Source organism: Melozone crissalis, unplaced genomic scaffold, assembly GCF_028551555.1.
Source record: "Melozone crissalis strain CALT ecotype California unplaced genomic scaffold, PUWL_Pcris_2 ptg000042l_1, whole genome shotgun sequence".
NCBI classification, from domain to species: Eukaryota; Metazoa; Chordata; class Aves; order Passeriformes; family Passerellidae; genus Melozone; species Melozone crissalis.
Genome location: NW_026535820.1, coordinates 64,762,056 through 64,783,489, shown reverse-complemented (window position 1 = coordinate 64,783,489; position 21,434 = coordinate 64,762,056). Strand labels below are relative to the sequence as shown.

At 37.7% G+C, this 21,434-nt stretch overlaps 1 protein-coding gene across 2 annotated transcripts in view; it reads left to right on the top strand.

Annotated features, from left to right (window-relative positions):
- Positions 1-21,434, top strand: part of RECK (reversion inducing cysteine rich protein with kazal motifs) — a 51,354-nt gene that overhangs the window by 16,144 nt on the left and 13,776 nt on the right. The window contains exons 5-14 of one of the 2 annotated variants that reach the window (XM_054285046.1): positions 28-113; positions 1,766-1,813; positions 2,857-2,898; positions 11,335-11,368; positions 12,201-12,398; positions 12,813-13,080; positions 14,515-14,694; positions 15,617-15,829; positions 16,590-16,726; positions 17,193-17,333. In XM_054285046.1, the coding sequence (XP_054141021.1) occupies positions 28-113; positions 1,766-1,813; positions 2,857-2,898; positions 11,335-11,368; positions 12,201-12,398; positions 12,813-13,080; positions 14,515-14,694; positions 15,617-15,829; positions 16,590-16,726; positions 17,193-17,333 (1,347 nt within the window). The remainder of the gene's footprint in view (positions 1-27; positions 114-1,765; positions 1,814-2,856; positions 2,899-11,334; positions 11,369-12,200; positions 12,399-12,812; positions 13,081-14,514; positions 14,695-15,616; positions 15,830-16,589; positions 16,727-17,192; positions 17,334-21,434) is intronic. The other variant, XM_054285045.1, reaches the window with a different exon arrangement.

Sequence of the window (21,434 nt, the reverse complement as noted above, 5' to 3'; positions counted from 1 at the left end):
CATAAGTCTGCTATCTTATTTCCCAAGGAGTTTTGAAGAAGTCTGATGGGTGGGTTGGTTTAGGCTGCTGTGAGCTGGCTATTGCTGTGGAGTGTCGGCAAGCGTGTAAGCAGGTAAGGCTTTCACCCTACTGACTGAATCCAGACTGGTTCTGCAGCTCTCTTTGCTTATGCTAAGCTTAATCCTGACCTCTTGTCACAGTTTCTACATAAGAGTTGTTACTTTAAAATAACATTGACCAAAAGGCAGCACATGGCTGCTCCTAAGCTCTTTTTTTTGGTGGCGTCATGTTTAGTGATACAACATTGTGGTTACAGCCCCAAACAGATTTTTGTGCCTCTTCAAAGAGGTTTTTGTTTATATGGAAGAAAAGGGGGCTTTTTGGTGGTAATAGAGCCAGTGCTTTTGTCAAGTAATAGTTTTAAGCATAATTTGTAAATTTAGCAATGACCTCTTTATTAAAAATCTGTGAAGCATTTAGTGACTTTTTTCTCCTAAATAGGTGTTTGTGGCTTTAAAAACATCTTCAAAATCTAGGAGCATATTTGTGTTTATCATCATCCTTGTAATTCATTTGTGGAGCACAGATGTACTTAATATTCATATTTGTGAAGTTTGCCTGTGTAGTCTTAATCTTTACCAGGCAGCCTACGGCAAACTGCTGTCATAACAAAAAAATTCTACTTTCACCCAAAAGCACAGGGTTTAAACTATGTGGCAAGAGATGAGCAGTGAGTACAGAGTAGTGTGGGAGAAAGATGAGTGAGTAAACAAACTGGATACTTTTGATCTTCAGAAAATAAAATGTGTGTTTATTCTCAAATGCATTTTTAAGCCATGTTTTCAAATATGTCCTAATGCTTAAATGTCTCCAGACCTGATAAAGACATTTCTGTTTATTCCAGTCTTACTAAATTCTATTAATTTAATCTTATGATTGTTACATCATTTATCATTATTCTCTAAATAAGATGTTGTACTGTTTGATTGCAGACTGTTGTTTCAGAATCTTAGCTATATTTTGTACTTTGATTAAAACATTTCTGGGGTTTTTTTAATTTATACTAAAATCTAAATACCTGCCAAATATTAGGGATAATGATAAATATTTGGATTTTAATTTTGGTCCTTGAAACTTGAGGGGATTTTGGAGTAATTTTGAAGGTGTTGATATAATAGGTCCAAGGACAGACTTTACCCAAGTGTTTTAAATTACTGGAGTGGGAAGTAACATGTTAGTAGTTACTATAGTTTGGAATATCTGTCATATGAAAAGGGAGCACAAGATTTTGTATAGAATAAAGGGATCTGTAGTTTGCAGGGAGAATCTCTGCTACTCAGTTTGACAATAGGAACCATAGAAATGAACACACATGAAAGAGGAGAGTTGAAAGTGACACACAAGTGATAAATCAGCAGGGAAAATGGGGAGATCTTTATGCTCAAGCACTTCCATTTCTTAAATGCTTCCTGTATTCTGCATTCTGGCAAACCTTTCACAAAACCTAAGTTGCTTTGTGTGCTTTCAACTAACTTGGTGCAGAAATATGAGGGTTTGGGTTTTCATTAAATGTCATATTAACAAGTCATGGTGTCTGCTTTTTTTCTTAAAGCTTTACATGGATTCTTTAGGTTCTTAAAGGAACATTTTAATAGATCATTAATCCGTTGTTATTGCAGTTAATTTAAAAGTAGAACAGTCTTTATTTTGCAACATGATTTTATCATTTTCTACTACAAATGGAGAAATTTATCTGTCTTTCAGGCTTCTGCAAAAAATGATGTTTTAAAGGTCTGCAGGAAGGAATATGAGGTATGTTTTTATGTGTCTGAATATATCTGAAAAAACATCAACTTTTATATCAATCATTTTATAAGTCCTGTCAAAACATCTTGTAGAAGAGGGAAAGTTCAGTCTTTTTAGAGCTGTGTGTCTGAGTGTGCTCATTTTCATATGAATGTAAATTATCTCCCTACAGTTTTTATGAAAGTATAGTCACAATCTGTAAAGAAGTTTTGGATTTTTTAGTCTTGCATATACCTTAATTTAAATGAAAAAGTCACAACTGTCAAATTGGATTCCCAAAAAGTTTATTTCATAGGAGTTTTGATCAAAGTCAGCATTCTTTGTGATTATTCAATCTGTCAGAAACCTTTCAGCTTTGACAGGGAGAGTCCACCTAAAAGTGACCTAATGAAATAAACTCAAGAAAGAACAGCCTTAAATATCCTATCTGAATATAAATAATTTCAAGCATATAATTTTTTGTAACATCAGTGAAACCATTGATGCTTGCAGTTATTTTTACTGTTTTGCTCATAAAATTAATCATCAGGATATCTTCAGAAATCTGTCTTTACCTATGTTCTTTTTCACACAGTGTGTGAAAATGCTATTCTGCAAGGACTGCTTTTCTTTTGATACTCATCTTAATTAAAAGCCAGATTCCTCCCACCCCCTTTCGTCTAATTTCCTTCAGCCCTAAGTTAGGTAGTCCTGCATCAGTTCTGCTCATAATCAACAGTTTGGGATGTCAGACAATATTCCATTCTTTTGATTTGGGCAGAAGTGGAGCAGTTTTCCTGGTTTTTTTTCCAGGAAGTATTGAATTACTTTTTTGAAATTTATTTTCCTTTTTGTCTTTTACCTAAACAATCTACAGAGTATTTTCCTAGACTCTTTACTGTGGAAGTTAGTGTGGGTTGAAAGCTTGTTCTCTTAAAAATGTGTTTTCATTTTAAGTAGTTCTGTCTCCTTTCATGCTATGATGTGCTATACTGTCAACATCTGCAAGCTTCTCCTCTATTATGCTGGTCTGTTTCCTTCTTTTTTTCTGGATTTCTTCATTGCTATAGGAGGTTGGCCAGTATGGGTTGAAGGAGAACGGGAGAGGAAAGGTAAGAGAATAAAGAATGACTTTATGGTCATAGTCATCTTATTTACTTTTCCAGTTTTTATCTGGAATTTTGAAAACTGGGCTTCTCACTCTTAATCAGGAGTGATGTGATCTTGCTGTTATTGTACAGAAAACCTTAATGCGTGCTATCTGTGCAAGACTTAAAGAGAAGGAGAGGGAGAAAAATCATAGTAGAAGGTATCAGTCTTCTGATGAGGGAAGAAGGAAAGAACTTTTTTAATGAGGACTAGGTGTAGTAGATACAAATAGAGTCAGGGACAGAAATTAAGTATCTGATGTGCTAGATCTTCAATTATGATAGAATTTTTCATATGTATACAGGCTTACAGGTGCTCATGGAAAATAATACTTAAAATATCCTTAGGAGGCTCATTGGTTGAATTAAATTCAAGGAAGTTATGTCTAAGATTGAAGATTCCAAATACAACTTTTGGAGGGAACCTGCAGTTTCCCACGCCCTGTCATTATCTCTCTTTAAAAAAAAACCAAAACACTGTTCTTGCCGCTCTGGTGTATGAGTCCTGCTCCCTCTGTAGTGTCTGAGTAGCTTCTGTGTCCTGTACTGTACTTTGCATTCTGTGGAGTTGGCTGGGGAAGCACTGAACTGGAGAAGGAATGGCTACTTGAAACTGAAAGAGGTGACATGAGGTCACAAATAGCATGTGAATCACATAAATATCATGTCATACATACTGTGTTTGGTTTTGCATTTAAGAATTCATACTTAGGTAAAAATGAGGATCCAATTATAAAAGTAGTTTGCAGTATGGATCATAGCGCTTGGTAATCAGCTCTCAGGTCTGTTGCTGAGGCATTTAGTAAAGTATATAATATAAAAGTAAAAACTATATGAATTAAGGGTTTAAAATATAATTCCCTATTTTGTAAACACTCTCATAGCTTACCAGTCTTCTTAACTTACTTAGCTTACCCACATAAGGATTTCCCAGAGAATTTTCACAAGCTGCTTAGAATAGTCTGAACTGTGCATAGTACTCTTCTGTATTCTTTTGAGATTAGAGAGGCAACTTTGTGACTTACCCTTCAGCCTCCCACTAAGTTAATGAGGGTGAAGAAGGAGGTAAATCTTCATGGGTAGGGCAGAGGGTTCAGAGCAGTGAAAAAAGCCAAACCATGCAGAAGGTGTCACTAAGTGGAGACTCAGGTCATGCAGTAGCAGAATCACTTCAGCACTGATGTGCCAGCTTTCACAAGATTAATCAAAGATGCTTTTTCTGCTGATCATATATTTCTGCATTACTTTTACTGTAAATATTTATGTTTATTTTAATGTGGAGATTTTACACATTTTAGAAAAGTATTTTGTTGGAATAAGGTCTTCATTTTTTATCAGTTCTTTGAAGATGGCATGTCCTGTAACAATTTTTATTTTCAAGTAGCACTACATACAGAAATTAATAAATTTTGCACACCTTGCCCAGTATCTTTGAGTGTTACCAAAAGGTATTTTATTTGCCTTCTTCTGAAGTTTTTATTCTAATAGTCGTTTTTTCCATCTTCTGCTTCTCAGATACTCCTTTTGTCGTCTTCATTTTTCCTCTAGTTCTGTGCACCTCAGTTCTTTTAGCTTTCACTACTTCTTCCAGCTTTCTGCTGTCCTGTTCATCTTCCTCTAAAAAGAAGGTAGGTAATAGTCAAAGGAAGAAGAAGAAAGAAGTGGAGATGGTATGGATTGTATGTAGGATTTTCTGATTTTTGAATTTTTAAAACTTTTGTGTAAAGTGAGGGTTCATTTTTTAAAAGACCACATGGAATACATGCTTGGAGGAGCAGCTTAAAATAGTTCATTAATCTTAAAATAATCTGTAAAGGCTTCATTACTGTGTTTAAGATCCCTTTTCTTTCTTCTGTGCATGGAAAGAGTAGCAACGAAGTTTTCATTAGATTACAGCTCTTGAGTCTGTGCACTGCATATTGTGAGATCACCTCTCTGAATATTAAGAACTCCAGTTTTTACTTCATGTGTTCCAAATAAGGCATATAAACTTCTCTAGTTAATTTGCACTGTGAGAGCTTTACTGCAGCTGAGCACTATTAACATCTCCCAAGCAGTTGAAATGCAACTGAAAACGTCACCACTTATTTAGCCTATGCTCTTACAACTACTCTTGATGCACAGTGGTGAACACTTGGTGTTCCTGGGTGGTTTAAAGGTAGTTTTGCTATCACTGATCTGAGTACTCTAGCCTAATCTCACTTTGCAGCTTTTAAACACAGCAACTTAAAATGCAGTGCCTGCAGCTTCAAGTGCTGTAATGGGGATTCTGGAAAGTATTCACTCTGCTATGGTATTGATTTGTTTTTTCCTTCTAGGGTCTTATGATCCTGCTTTTTGTTGAAATTTTAGTGAATGCTGACTATTAATTACCCCTGCTGAAAAATGCGGTCATCAGTTTTTAGCTCTTATCTAATTGTTTGTGTGGATTACTCCGAGACAACAGATGATAACTCAAGGAACTGTTTAGGACATTGTTTAGCTAAAGGTTCCTAAACAGTTTTAATGAACTCTTAAGGCACAGGACTATGTGTGGCCTCTGGAAGTACAGCTTAATGAATTCAGGATGGACTCTGACCGTACACTACACATCGTAGATGATGTTATTGTCATCTACTGGTGCTTTTTGTCTCTCTTCTCTGCTGTTCAAAGAAGGTTGATAGAACACTCAATGATCTTGCCAAAATTTGAGTTCCAGTAAATTTTATACTACCTCACTGTGCAAGTGTTTTCAATTCTTTACTGGTTTACATAATAGAGGAAAATCTTGACCTTGCTTGTTATTACTGCAAGTTTTTAAAGTTTTTAACAGGTGTTCACCATCATTTGACACTTCAGCTGATTCCACTAAACCTTAATATGTTGTTACCTTCTGACTTTTATCTTCTCTCAGTAAATTGTAAGATTAAATGAAGTCAAGGAGCGATCAAGAGGGTTTTATTTTCTGTGCTTAACTGCACAGAGTTAAGCATTTTACTATTGTATTTGTTTACTGTAGGTAATACTTATAAATTAAGATGGCCTTAATTGGGGAAGATCTAGATTCAAATATTTGTCATAGTTAGGTTGCCCAGGACAATAGTACTGAAGTTATTTTTCTGCCAAAGTTAGTAGAATATAGATCCCATGATAATTTTTAGAGAGGAAAGTACTTTTTTTGTGGTTTTTTTTTGCAAAATACTCCGAATTTCTGTTGTGAAACAACAGCTTCACTGTTGCTTTTTATTAAAGACACAAGAGGCAGCCATTTAGAAAGAATGTGCTTATAATGTGAAAGCATGCCTCACCATGCAGAGGACTTCTTCCTTCAGCAAAATGTTCTGCTCTATTTGTGTTGGGGTATGTGCATTTTGGGGTTTTGAGCCGTTACCTGCAGCTGATGAGCTCCAAAAAGAGCGAAACCAGTTAGGTCCTGCAGTACTGGCTAAAATCTTCCTTCAGGGAAGGGTCTGGTGGGGAAGACTGAAAAATGTTCTCTGCTGCATAAACCTCAACACCTTTTCCAATTTCCATAACAACAAAAAGAAATCATTGAGAGCCTTTACTTGAAGGTGTACATGGTTGTGGTGGTGGTGTCTGCCTGCCACTTTTTACTCCTTCTGCTTGTAGTCTCACTGGCTTTAATCACCAGGCTTGGAAACACCTGGCTTTAAAAAAAAGAGAAGTCTGAAAGATGGGACTTGTGCACAAGTAAAACAAATCATTGTATTTGTGGTTTAGAAATTTTGATATTGCCATCTTTGTTTGCTTAATTTAGTATTCAACACAAGTTAAAAATGGAGTCTCAGACTGTGTGTGTACACAGTATTACCTTTGTACCATCATTTTCCCAAATCCTGATGACTTGATCATTCCTTTAAAGAGAACATACTTTTCTCCTCCTTTGGTTTCTGTGTTGATTGGCTGGTTTGGTTTTGTTTTTCCTTACCTATATCTGTCTTTTACCTTTTCCTTTATTTTCTGTGTCTTTCTTCATTGCCAATTCACTCAAAGATTCCAAAGAAACCTTGAGTGGGCAGAAAAGCTAGTCATCTTAGATATGAATGCTAATTGAGATGGATATGAACCTTGTGTTCTGAAAAGAAGCTGCAGTTAGTAATTCAAATCAGACTGACTGTCTAATGCTCTTAACAACTTTATTTATGTACACGTGATTAGACACTAATTTTGAAAATTTTTTTGAAGATTATCTCATATCTATGTAGCTATACCCCTCACATGTTTGAGGGGTATATCGTACATATAAACTGAACATTACCCAGACCTACCGACCTACCCAAAAAACAAAGTCAGCACCCTTAACTAGCATTCTAGTGCTGGCTACAGACACAATTTTGTGAAATATGGGGAATTGCTGTAACAACTCAGTGCAGCTGAATTTCTTCCCCTGCCTTATTCAGCTGCCATTTTTCCACACGCATTCCCTCCCCTTCCCTGCCTTACTCTGCCTCTGGCAGGTCCTTCTAAAAGATGATATCTAAAAAATGGTTCTTCTGTTGTGTTCTAACATAGTATCATACCTGTTGATGTCACTGACTTAAATCCCAGCGGATGATAAAAATGAGTTTTCATAGGGATTAGTGAGAAAGATCAGGTCATCACAAGGTGGTGGTGTAAAGGCATACACAAGACTATACAGCTGGGAACAGGGACAAGGTGGAAAAGGGAAGCCAGACCACTTCCTCTTAACAGAAATGTGAGGATTATTACAGTGATTCAGCAGTCTGTGGAAATGTATTTTCAAAATACAGAAAGAAGATTTATTATTAGGTTAGAATTTCCTGCATGTATAAAATTGGTGAAATCATAAAATTTGTGAAATCACTGTGAGAAGATAATTTTGTCTCAATTTGAGCCCTTTAGAGGAGGAATATTAGTAAATATCATAATCTTCTCAATATTCTCCTTTCTTTTGTGTCCTCTGAGCAGGGCAAATGACACTATTATTCATTAACTGCTTTAGAATCACTTTTTTGTATCATTCAACTTCTAAATAACATGACCATTTTTATCTGAGTTTATTGCAGCATTAGAGTATGATTCTAAGTTTGTTTGTGCTAACAGTATGATCAAGTACTTGGTATAATCATGGCAGACAGACTTTAGACTTTCCAGCAGCCTGTGCTGTCCCAGTGCCTTAAATAATAAAGTTACAGTGTTCATTCTGCCTGGCTGGTTTGTGTGCCACTATGGGAATCCATAAAATCAGAGGATTTTGGGAAAGCTGCAAAAGGCAGGCCTCAGAGACAGCAGAACTGTGATTAGAGCTAAGCAGTAGCCATAAGATTTGTCAGCAGAAAAATTATATAAGAAGTAGAAAAGTAAAGACAAATAGAACAATGACCTGTCTATTAGCACTTGGATAGAATAACTCCCTAAGCTACAGAAAAGTATATCTAGCAAGATAGTAGGAAGTTCTGAGCTTCTAATGGAGCTCTGTGCATTGTGTTTTAAGGCTTACAAGCAGGTCTTTTATTTGAAATAAGCAAGCATTGTTTTAACCAAAGGTATGTGTGCATATAGTGGTTGGATAGAACTACTGGCAATATGCTTTGGCTTTGTATGATTGGTCAAAAAACTTTTAAAGTAAGTTGTAACATAAAGTTCTTTGTCTGCTGTCTGGGATGTGAGCTGCTGGCATTTTCCCATTGTCATAACCATGTAATGAGACTGATGTTTGAAAATACAACAGCTCCAGATGTGTTCCTTAGCAGTCCCATCCTGTTTGTGATTTGTACATAGATTCCTTGCCAGTGATATGCCACTTTCCAGTGCTCCATGCAGGGTGGCTCTGGAGAAGTCAAATTTCAGCAGCTTCTGAGGAGAGTCAGTTTAGGGGCAGTGTTGTTGTATGTGGCAGGTCCCATGGAAACTGTGTGGCCACATCAAAAAAGGGCTTTTCTGGTAGTCTTTTCCTGGCATCTACAGTGAAGGATGTATGGTGCTACAAAAATGGCATTACTGTTTAGGCAGCAGTATAAATCTCTTTACAGATGTAGGATGGTGACCCCACCTCTGTGTTCTTTCTCCATTAATTCTCTTGTCCCTCATCTTTGTTGCACAGATGGATGTGTAACAGGATATGGTTTGTCTGTAGGAAAGAAGGAAACATCTAAAGTTAATCAGATGAAAATGTGCTGCTGGGATGAAGAATGTTGCTGCAAATTCATTGGAATCTGAGAGAAATAATGCAGTATCCATGCTTTTGGGAGAAAAGATCTAAAATACTGTAGGGGATGTTTTTGGCATAGGAAAAAAAAAGTCTGAATTGCTACTTTATGAAATCTAGGGCTTTGTTTTATGTAAGGCAGATTTTTCAATTTTTGTGTGAGGTGTACCAATAGATCTGTGCTTTATTTATGATCACTAGTTGCTGTTTGTGGAAAAATGACTTACACTTTCAAGTTAGACATGTGTTTATTCTCTTAGGGCCTTTTGTTGCCACATCTGCCATGGCTTACCCAAGGTTTAAATTAATTTCTGAGTGCTAAGAGAAGGAATTTGATGCTGCTCATTACTGTATTAGGACTGTCCTGTTTAAGATCTTGTGTTCAGAAGAAAGCAAGTAGAAAATATGAATGAAAACCATATTCCTACACACTAAACAATATCTAAGTCAAAAGGAAAAATAAAATAATTAAGATAATTCCCGACATGTTTGTATTTTCGTCTGTTTGCAGCAGTACAGATCTGCACAAAAATAGCCCCAGGATTATTTGGATACCCCCTTCTCTGCAATGCAATGAATAACTAGTAACTAAGATAGATGAAGAATGGTGAACTACTGGGCTTGAACTAGGTCTGCATTTTGAGCTCTCTTCCTTGTCTTAGAGGTAGCAGCAAATCTGGTGCTTTCCTGTTTTGAAGCAAGACTTTAATCCCACATGATTTGGGATCAGTCTGATGGTGTTTCTGTTTTCTTCTCTAGATACTCTCTTCTGTGTAAAATACCAATTTATTTAATTATAAGGATAGGGGAAATGGAGATCAGGAATTTTATTAAGATGGGGATTATATTTTGTCACTATATTGATCAAGTATTTGATCCGGTTTTATAATTGGTGTTCTGAAAATTGTAGAGGTTAGATATTTCTAAATTGAAATTTCTCTTTTCTCACAATCATATAATTTTAGTCTTTGATAACAAGCAACTGCATTTTGGAATTTCAACCTCATGACTTCATCTTTTCATAGAGTTCCAGACAGCTTATATGCTGTACCTAATTTTTTTAACAAGAAATGTGCTTATTCAGTGTGGGGAAGACTGGGGGTTTTTTAGTAAGAGTTCAGCAGTCATGAGAGAGGGGATTCTGCCCCTCTGCTCTGCTCTGGTGAGACCCACCTGGAGTGCTGCATCCAGGACTATATCTTCAGCATGGGAAAGATGTGGACTTGTTGGAATGAGTCCAGAGGAGAGCCACAAAGAGAGATGGAGGATGTCTCCTATGAAGACAGGCTGAGAGAGCTGGGGTTGTTCAGTCTGGAGAATGAAAGGATCCTGGGAGACCTTATAGCACTTCCTGGTGTCCAAAGCAGGCCTACAAGAAAGCTGGAAATAAACTTTTTGGCAGGGCTTGTTGTGATAGGGCAAGAGTTAATTATTGTAAACCAAAAGAGGGTAGTTTCAAACTAGATACAAAGAATAAGATTTTTTTTATGATGAGGACAGTGAGGCAGTGGCACAGGTTGCCTAGAGAAGCTGTTGCTGCCCCGTCACTGGAAGTGCTCAAGGCCAGGTTGGATGGGGCTCTGAGCAGCCTGGTCTAGTGGAAAATGTCCCTGCCTGTGGCAGGGGGTTGTGACTAGATGAGCTTCAAGGTTCCTTCCAACCCAAACCATTCCATGAGTGGTCTGCAGATTAGAGACCTCTGAAACAAAGCAGGATGTGTGTGTTTCCCTCCTTCTGATATTTGAGATGTACATCCCCCAGCTGTGCCTTTCGGCTGCAGTTCGAGAGAGTTGGTTGTATGCGGTAGCTTTTGAGGTACATTGTCATGGAGTTATTTTGTTGAGACTTACTATTTGCATGCATCCATCTGCGCAGAAATTTTTTTTCTACATAGAATCTTTAAAATTATTGTCCTGAAAAAAAAATCCCAACATTTTGGGTCACTCTATTATAGCAGTTTACTCTGTTTCTAAGTTAGTCCAGGAAAATGTTCCAATTTACTTGTTTGCTTGAATATTTCTCTGTTTTATTATGACTACACACAGAACTTTGGTGACCCTTGATCTCTTAATTTCCGGGTTTCACTGTTTGTATAGTGGTTTTGTTTTAATGTAATCTAATTGAAGCAAATAATACCAAAGGTTTATTAGCTCATTATAACAAATGATTGGATACTTAAATATTTATTTGAAGTTTTCTGGCTTGTAACACTGCTTTTGTTTTGATTTCAGAATGCTCTCTTTAGTTGTATTAACAGAAATGAAAGTAAGTATGTAATGAATAGTTTATTTTGTTTTTCTTTTGTATTAATCATTTTTTTCTCTAAACTATAAGAGATTATGTAGGTGAACATTTACACAAACATGTGGATTTCAGACCCATATAAGCAAAAACCATAAGTAAATTGTCTTACTCAAGTAATAAAGGGATTTGGCCATTTATATAATTAATATCCGTTTTTGAGTATCTGTATTTATCTTTTTTGTCATCTTTTTCTTCTGCTTGTTCATTTGATGTGTGCTGAGTAGCAAAATTAAATGCATAGTTGAAATATTGAAGAACCATGTGTTTTGTTGCCTGATATCTGTTTATATAAAATGAAATTGGTGTCTCAGAATTAATTCCAGTAGAAGTTGTTGTCACGAACTACTGTATGTATTTAACAAAATAGCAAAAATGGGTGAATCACCAGTACCATCTGTCTGAGTTTTTTGAATTATACTACTCTCATATTTGTTTGTTTATTAGTAGCATTTCTCTGATAATTCAATTATTGGACATGTCTGGTTACCTAAAATAAGAACAAAGCAGTTGAAAATGAGATTCAGCTGGCTTGCTCATGTCTTGAGCTTGAGTTCAAGGCAGCTTTAATACTGACTTTTTTCTCCTGCCAGACAAACAAATATAGTTTGGCTAGTTACAGATATTTCCAGTCATTCTGTAGACAGAGATTTTTCAACAGAGCATAGAATTTGTTCTTTTTTTTTTTTTTCATTTCATTTCCTTGGGCATCCTTGTGTGTCAGACTTGCTTATCTCTTCATTTCCCTGTGTAGGAACCCATAGATTTTCTGTTGTTTGTCTGTTTGCCTCTCCAGTGGGGTCAGTCTGTTGCAGTTACGCAGGTCACCACACAAACTGCCGGGAATATTGCCAAGCAATTTTTCGGACAGACTCCTCTCCTGGTCCGTCCCAAATTAAAGCAGTTGAAAATTACTGTGCATCTATCAGCCCTCAGCTTATACACTGCGTGAATAACTACACACAGTCGTATCCAATGAGAAACCCTACAGACAGTGAGTACAAGGAAATCCTTCTTTACTGAAAGAACGTTATAGAATATACTGAAAATGTACTTCTTGTACATTTTATATAAAATGCATTATTGTAGAAGTCTATTGTATGAATTGTATTACTGTCATTGTATGAATTTATATGATGATAACTTTTGGGTTTAGGTGCAATCATTATATGAATTTATATTATGATAATTTTTGGTTAGGTGCATTAATGATTTTTATTTACTTTTCATTTTTACATATTGGCTTTGTAGTTTTTTTCCAGAGTTGATTCTATTTAGGAGAAGCAATGTTATTTGAGATTATTTGGAGGAGGAGAAGGCATCTTACAGCACTTTTATTTCTCAGGGCTGTTACGTTGTCCATCTTTAATGTTGTTTTGTGCTTGACTGTCAACTATTTTGTTAACAGGTTTGTATTGCTGTGATAGAGCAGAAGACTATGCGTGTCAGACTGCTTGTAAACGAATTCTAATGTCAATGAAAACAGAGCTTGAAATTGTTGATGGACTTATAGAAGGCTGTAAAACCATGCCTCTCCCTCAGGACCCACTTTGGCAATGTTTTCTTGAGAGTTCAAGATCTGTTCACCCCGGAGTCACTGTGCACCCCCCACCTTCAACTGGCCTCGATGGAGCTAAGCTCCATTGCTGTTCTAAAGCAAATTCTTCCACATGTAGGTCAGTATCTCTCTAACCTCGCTTCCAGTTAGGAATTTGTCTTGTTTCTGGCCTTTGCCTGAATCTTGCTGTGTACATCATATAGGAAGTTCTGGAATTCTTAGAAAAAATGCAGGTTCAGGTTACCAGATAGTAATCTGTTGAGTAATGTATTCTGTCCAATACTTTGTATCTGAAAACATACTGTTTTATAAGAGGAATCAACCTTTTCTTACATTTGATACTAGCATATTATAGCAGACCCAGTAAGTTAATGAAACTTGTACCATACTTGTGCTCATAATAGCCAACATTGCTGCCTCTGGTTAAGAGGTCTTAATGAGATGCTAAAGAGAGACAAAAGGACAATCAGCTCCACAAACTCTCAAGTGCCTGCTTGCTTCATGTTAAAACCTTGGCAGTATTCTTTCTAGATGCTCTTCTGGTTTTTGTTGGTGAAAAATAACATAGGTAATTTAGTAATTAAATAGGGGAACTAACTATTCTGACATTTAGAAAAACAAAGGTTTTCAGCAAATTGTTGCATGCTTACAAATTATTGAGGCATTTTTAGTCTAGAGTGGTTTTCTGTCCACTTTAAAAATAGATGGTGGTTGCATTTTAAATCCATCAGTGTGTCTGAATAAGTGGCAAACATTTTTGACCTGTTACTTCCTTTTATATCAAAGTTTCCAGTAACAGCATCTCATGAATGCAGCAGGATCTTTAACCGGTTTAGTAGTAGAGGCCTGGAGTTACATTATTTCTTAGTACATTGTAGTATAGGATAGTTAAGAAAATATCTTTTAGTTCCTTGCTTTGACAGCGAGTTCCAAAATGGATCCTTTTATCAAGTTTTCGATAGGCAGGAGATCTAATAAAACAGTGAAGTTCTGCATCTTGGGATGGAAACTTTTGTCGTTTGTAGGACATTGCCTTGAACAATGAGAGCTGGGTATTGCTGACACCAGAAAACATCTCAAATGAAAGCAGCAAACAGTATCCTTGTTTCAAACATCAAGGCAAAAGAAGGAATGTATTTTGCTTGATAGTCATTTCTGTAGGAGGAGAAAGTGTGATTTGAAGCTGAAGAATGGAATTAGAAGTTGTTTATTATGATGTCAACTTGGATTTATTACCAAAGTAAAATCAGCAGGGTTAGTTTTCATCTCAAAGTTGTAAGTTCAGGTTTCCGTTTGTTACATTTTTATTGGATATTGCAGTTCTATATCCTGAAGTCTTTCAGTCTTAGTAGCTTAAAGATGTCCTGACATGCTTGAGCAGAATGGGTTATTTGCTTTGAGCACTACATTTGGGTGCCCTTGGAGTCTTTGTGGGCTCTAGCACAATCCTCTGCGGTGAGCGGAGGCAGTGATGAAGCAAAAAAGTGATGGGCTATATCTGAATGGATGTTCTTTTAATTTTATTTTCTTCATCTCTGTTTTTTGTTTTCAGAGAGCTCTGCACTAAACTTTATAGCACGAGCTGGGGCAATTCACAGAGCTGGCAAGAATTTGATCGCTTTTGTGAGTATAACGCAGTTGAAGTTTCCATGTTGACCTGTTTAGCAGATGTACGAGAACCTTGTCAGCTGGGCTGTAGAAATCTTACTTACTGCACTAATTTTAATAACAGGTAGGAGAGAGACACTGAATGTTTTATAAAGGAATTCCTATCTTTGATTTCAAAAATAAAATGAAATATTTTTAATACTTTTTTTGAGATTGTATGTAGCTTTCTTCCTGCAAATATGGTTTTAATTTATTTGAAAATAAATAGTTTTTCTTTAGAATGAACTTTTGGAAATGTATTTAGCATCTCATGTAACAAAACTTACAAGAATAAAAGTTAACCCATGAACTTTTAAAATGTCACAGTGTATTACCTCTATGTATTCCTCTGCCTTACTGCATAGACAAGTAAGTCATGGTTACTGGAATGTTGTGTATTATAAATAAGCTTAAAGTGCTTGTTGAATTTACATGTTACTCATTTTCAAAATTCCTTTTTTGCAGAGATGTTTCTGTGGGTTTGTACTCTGTAGGAAAAAATTATTTAAAAGTGGTGTCTAAAGTAATTGCCAGGTTACAGTTAGAGTTTAAAAAAAACCCTAAATTTTCTTAGCTATTAGAGATCTCTGGCTTTTTTTTTTTTAATAGTATGTAGTGGTGTGAGTGTTAATAGGAGAATCCTAAGCCTGGCTAAATATAAATCATAAATCAACTTGCATTACTGAGTCACCAAGAAACATTTACAGACATATTTGGGCTAAGATATTTGCTCTTAGGTCAACTTCAGGTGAGAAATATTAAAGTGATATTTGATCTAAGAGATAGAAGTGAGAAGGAAGTTTCAGCCTTGAGTCTTAAGGACCTTGTCTTCCTCAAAGACAGATTTCAAATTTATTTTGATCTTGCTTAACTGTGGGACGGATTAACTGCTTGTATACTACAAAAAGCAAGCCATATGAAGGATGTAGAGTTCTTATGGTGGAAAGGGAAAATGTGTGATACTTTTTTTCTTTTATATATGCTATATCTTACCTTCTCCTTTTAAGACCAACAGAACTATTTAGAAGCTGCAATACTCAGTCAGACCAGGGAGCCATGAATGACATGAAGCTATGGGAAAAAGGGAGTATTAAGATGCCTTTCATAAATATTCCTGTGCTTGATATTAAAAAATGCCAACCAGAAATGTGGAAGGCAATTGCCTGCTCCCTGCAGATTAAACCTTGTCACAGCAAATCTAGAGGAAGTATTATCTGCAAGTAAGTACCATGGGGAAAACAAAAGCCATTTTAGAGGTTTTACTAAGGATTTTAATGAAAACTAAAAAGCTGTAGGACTGTGTTTGCTATGTTAGGAGAACATGGCAAGGTAAACATGGACGGAATATGAAATTGCATGGTGGCCATTGCTTGAATCTCCATCACTGTAAATTAAGATATTTGCCTGTTAATGAGATGGATGTATATGCTTGCATTGTGAAGTGAAAGAAAAAACAGATGTGTTGCAGTTTTTTTTGGCTTTCCGAGGGGTCTTAAACCTTTCCTCTTTTTTGGTTTTGGGATCTACTGATGACTTTCAGCTGACAGAAAGATCTGAAAAAAAAAAAAGTGGATTTTTTTGTTTTAATAAATTTTGAAAGTAGGTGATTGAGTAGAAAAAAGAGCAGTTAATAGTGCATGTAGTGAGGTAGAGTTCAACCCATATTAGAAATTGGTAAATAAAGGAAGTGCTTGGTCTTGGAAGATACATGCATATCATGCCATAGAAAATGAAGATCACCAAGCCCAAAGTCAAAAAGGAGTAGTACAAGCAGTAGTTTCTGTCTTTGTGTTACAAATTTGTTCCTTCCTCCTATGTAAAATATAGCATATACATATATATATAAACACTCTGCTGTGAGGCATATTGGGAAAGTTGTGGATTCAGGGAAGGTAATAACATAGAAATCTTTTTCATATAAGCCCTTTTTTCTTCAAGTAGTCTTCATGAAGTTCTGTCTGTTTGTTTATTTATCTGTAGATCAGATTGTGTGGAAATATTGAAGAAGTGTGGAGATCATAATAAATTCCCTGAAGGCCACTCAGCTGAGAGTATTTGTGAGCTCTTATCTCCCACCGACGACTTGGAGAACTGTATACCCTTGGATACTTACCTAAGTACTAACATACCTATGCAGCAAAATTTAAAACCAGGATACTTTGACCGCTTGTCATTACTTTTAATAATCTTAATTATTTATTTTAAAGAAAATTGTATTGAATTTGAGGCATTTTATTTAGTGTATTAGAGAAAATTCAAATTTTCAAATTGCCATCATTCATTGCTTCTATTCCTTCGTGTATTGGGCATATGTGACAAGAAAATTATTGGGCAGACAAGATAAAGGAAATATATTTTGCATGTGGAGGTTCATCTGAGTCATTATTTCCAGGAATGAGGATTAAACTATTGAAATAAGTTAACTATCTGGTCATATCATGCTTCTATATCTATAATTAAAGTAAAAAAAATTCACAGAATTGTCAAAAATATTATTTTACTGGATGTACGAAATGCCATGCTTTGCTGAAGAAACATAAACCTCATTTAAATCAGTGTAGATGATGTGTATTCTATTTTCAGGCCCAAGTTCTTTAGGTAACATTGTGGAAGATGTCACACATCCATGTAATCCAAATCCATGTGCAGCTAATCAGCTGTGTGAAGTAAATAGAAAAGGATGTCAATCTGGAGAGCTGTGTCTTCCATATTTGTGTGTGCCAGGTAAGGTTTTTGAGGCTTCCCTTTACTGAATTTTGCAGGTAAAGGAGTCATTGAAATGTTGTTGAAGGTTTTAAGTGCTCGGCTGTGCCATGGTTCAACCCAGCTGACACCTGAGTACCACACACCGCTCTCTCACTTCCCCTCCAGCCTGGGCAGGAACAGTTTAGTCACTGAAATAGAGTTAATAATAGTAATTGTGATGGTGCTGATGATGAAAAGGGAGATAACAAAAAGAGAGGGATATAACCCACAGGAAACAAGAGGTGCACAGTGCCACAGCTCCCCTCCCACTGACCCAGCACCCAGCCCTTCCCACCAAAGACGTCTGGACATGCAGCAAGTGGCGTTTCTGCTTCTGCTCCTTTCAGTGACACTTTTAATGTGGGTGCACCTCACCAGAAAGACACTTATGGTTATTTGGAAACTGATGGTTTAGGACACTGGTGTTGTCTAACCTCAGCACCATGTGTGAATGTGAGCTGACTGGGGAGAGAGCCTCATGCAGAATAAGTTTCAAATTTTCATAACCCTAACTTTGAAATGGCAGGGTTGGGTGATGTCAGTAAGAAAGATCAAACCTACAAAAAGGAAGTGTGAGACTCTGCAATGTCCAACTTCTACAACCCCTTCATTGTCCTGCCTAGGCACTGGTAGTGCTTGCCACAGTTTTCCCCTTTCCTTTAAAGGCAGCAGGTGTCAGTGACATGAGGGGTCAGCTGTGGTTCTTGAAGCAGAACAGAAAGTGTGCCTTTGGTGACCACTTGAACATGTGTGTGACTGAGCAAGTGAGAGCAACACTGATTTTTACACTGGATTGTGTGGAGCAGCCTCCTTTCTAGAGGAGGTGATGGAGACATTGCTATAGCTGTCTCACATCAGTTCCCTGAGCCTCTGTTCTTCCAGCAGTTCTGTGGCTGATCAGCACTTTCCCTAGTGGTTCCTTATTACAGCGTCCTGAGGTGGTCGCTGGAGGTGAGAGAGAGACAAGAATCTTGTTTCTTGATCAGAAGGCTGGATTTATTGATATATGATATATAATACATTATAACTATACTAAATAGAATAAAGAGAGAAGTTGCAGAGGCTGCTAGCTAAGCTAAGAATAGAAAGAAAGAATCTATAACAAAGTTGTGTCCAGGGACTCTGTCCCCAGCTTGCTCCTGTGATTGGCCCTTACTCATAAACATGGGAACATGAACCAATCACAGGAGCATTCCATTGCATTTCCCAGCAGCTGATAACAATTGTTTACATTCTCTTTCTGGGGGCCCTTGCTTCTCAGAAAACGAACAAGTCCCAAAGAAAGGATTTCTGTGAAAAAATGTCTGTGACAGTTCCTAATTAAAAAGGAAAGCTGGATTTTGCTTCACTCATATATCTGCTCTACTTGAGCTCTTTTAAAAGTGAGGATAGACTTCAGCTCATTATTTGTGTGAGCCTAGGGCCATTGTTTTGGTTATACTTCTATGACCCTTACAAATATTTTTGTTTTCCTGGAAAGCTGAGCCTTCTTACTATAGAGGTTGTATTGTCTTCACTTGCTGCAAAAGTCATTCAAAGTCATCTGAAAACAAGCTCTGAATACAGAGCTTTCAAAGAGACAATTTGCTTCTACTGAAGGTTGGAAAGTGACTTTTATGTTTTAATTCAGTCTTTTTATTGGCTGAAAGTTTCAGGGGATTTGTTGCAGTTCACCCCTTGTAGGGTTATTTCAATCTATTTATTGTATTATTTGTCCAGGGTTGACGATATGATGCTTTTACCCCCAGTCGTCTCGTTCTGTTATGCTGAATAATAAGTTTTGCACCTTTAAGACTTGTTGCAGAGAGTGAAGGGGAGAGAGAAGAAGTGCACAGGTTTTTTTTCCAGACACTGCTCTCACTCCTCCACATTCCTGCTCCTGGACTGTGTTGTCCGCGGATGGACAGACAGCAGGACAGAGCTCTTTTTTGTCTTTAGTTAGTTTTTAGGTAGCTGAGGCAAGGAAGTTCCCTGGACTGTGGTTTTTTCCATTTTCTTCGGACTTCTTGAAACCTGCTCTGGACTGAACACCCACCAGAACACTGACAGCTGCACCTGTGGCCCACCCGGGCCAGGCCTGGCCTGTGACATTGCCAGCACCAGAGGGACTGATCAGAGACTGAGTGAGCTGAGCTGCAACCCGGGGATGGGGTTTTCTCATTTTGTCATCTCTTTTGGAGCAGCAAGGGGTTTTATTGGTTAATATTGTTTAGGTTTTATTGTTTAATAAACAGTGGTTTTCCACTTTTCTCCAAGGAGGTATTTTCTCCCAGACCAGTTGGGGGGAGGGGGTGATTGAATTTGCTTTCCTACCGGAGCCCCTTTGGGGATTCTCTCCCAAATTTGCTCTGAAACAGAACACATACATCTATTGGCACCCAACGTGGGGCTCGAGAAGGTGGAAAAAAGCTCTTTTGATTGTGTGTTGGTTGTGCTCGCTCTCTAGTGAGTTAAAGCAGTCAATAGCCATGCTGCTTGAATTCGTAATGTCTCTTGGGATGGAGGCCTTCATATGATTCTGGTCTCCAGACCTTTTTGAGGTTTCAATACCTTTCTGGTCACTAGGATTATTGTCCATAACACGTAATTTTTATGGCAGAGGGGCATGGATTGGAGTAGCTGTTGTGCTGGCCTTGGTGATAATGATTTACAGGGCGTTTACAAAGATACTGGTGTCTGTTTACGATATTTATGATTTATGGTTCCTTCATCCTACCCTGCATCCCAGTTCCAGTAGTATGTTTTGGGAATTTATTAGTGATTGCACCCAGTTTGTTAGAGGAGGAGCTGGGAATAAGGCTTTCCAGCCTTTCCTTTCCTTCTCCTTTGAATCTGTTATGTCACTTTTTGAGAATGTTCAGTTTCCCCTGAATGTTAAAGAGACCATCTTTCTGGTATTAAATCTGGTATTAAAGCTTCCTCTATATGGTCTGCAGCTTCTCTAGCATGAGGGCTGAGATATCCAGAGGAGTTGGTGAGACCCCTGACCCAGAAGCAGATGCAGGCGTGAAAAATCCTGTGTGGTGTGGAGAATGGGAAAATATAGGCCAAACCCTGAAGGAATTTTCTGATCCTGTAGACTGGGATTTTCCACAGGAACAAATTCAGAACCCAGCTGAGGTGGGGAAATACCTAAAAGAGAAGTGCCATGACGATTCTAAGGAGAAAAGGCTAATTGCAATAATCTAGGCCCTGGCCTATGCTTATCACCTTCTGTTAGATACTGTAGGGCAGCAGACAGAGGCAGGGGGGCAGGGAGATAAAGCAGCAGCTACCACAGCCACTCAGGCTGCAGCCAACACCGCAGGCTCGAAGCCAGCAGCTAAACTAGATAGTGAGCCTAAGCCACTGGCAGTTGCTGCAGGAAAAAAGCACACAAGCAAAACCAATTGGCCAGTGACTGACGATGATCCAGGGGAAGGACCCTCAGCACCAACTGATACAAAAGCCAAAGTTAACGCAACTGACACAGCATCAGAAGCCAATATTGAGTCCTATTCCCTGAAGGACCTTCGTGGCCTAAGGAAGGATTACACCCGACAACCTGATGAATCCATAATTAGTTGGCTGGTCCGTCTCTGGGATGCTGCAGGCGAGGCAACAATTCTGGATGGCACTGAAGCGAGGCATTTGGGATCCCTGTCACATGATCCTGTCATTGACCAAGGAATGATGAGAGGGGCTGACCCTCACAGCCTCTGGGCGCAAATCCTAGGAAGTGTAGCACGAAGATACCTGTGTGCAGACGATCTCTATATGCAGCAAACCCAGTGGAAAACCATAGAACAAGGGATTCAACGCTTGGGGGAAATGGCAGTGGCAGAGATTGTCTTGTCAGATGATGTAAACACTGTAAATCCAGACTTGGTACCATCCACATCTGTGATGTGGAGAAAACTTGAAAGATGTATTTGTCCTGGTTTAGAGCAAATTTGGGAGAGAATCCCCAAAGGGGCTCCGGTAGGAAAGCAAATTCAACCCCAACCGGTCTGGGAGAAAATACCTTCTTGGAGAAAAGTGGAAAAAACCTGTTTATTAAACAATAAAACCTAAACAATATTAACCAATAAAACCCCTTGC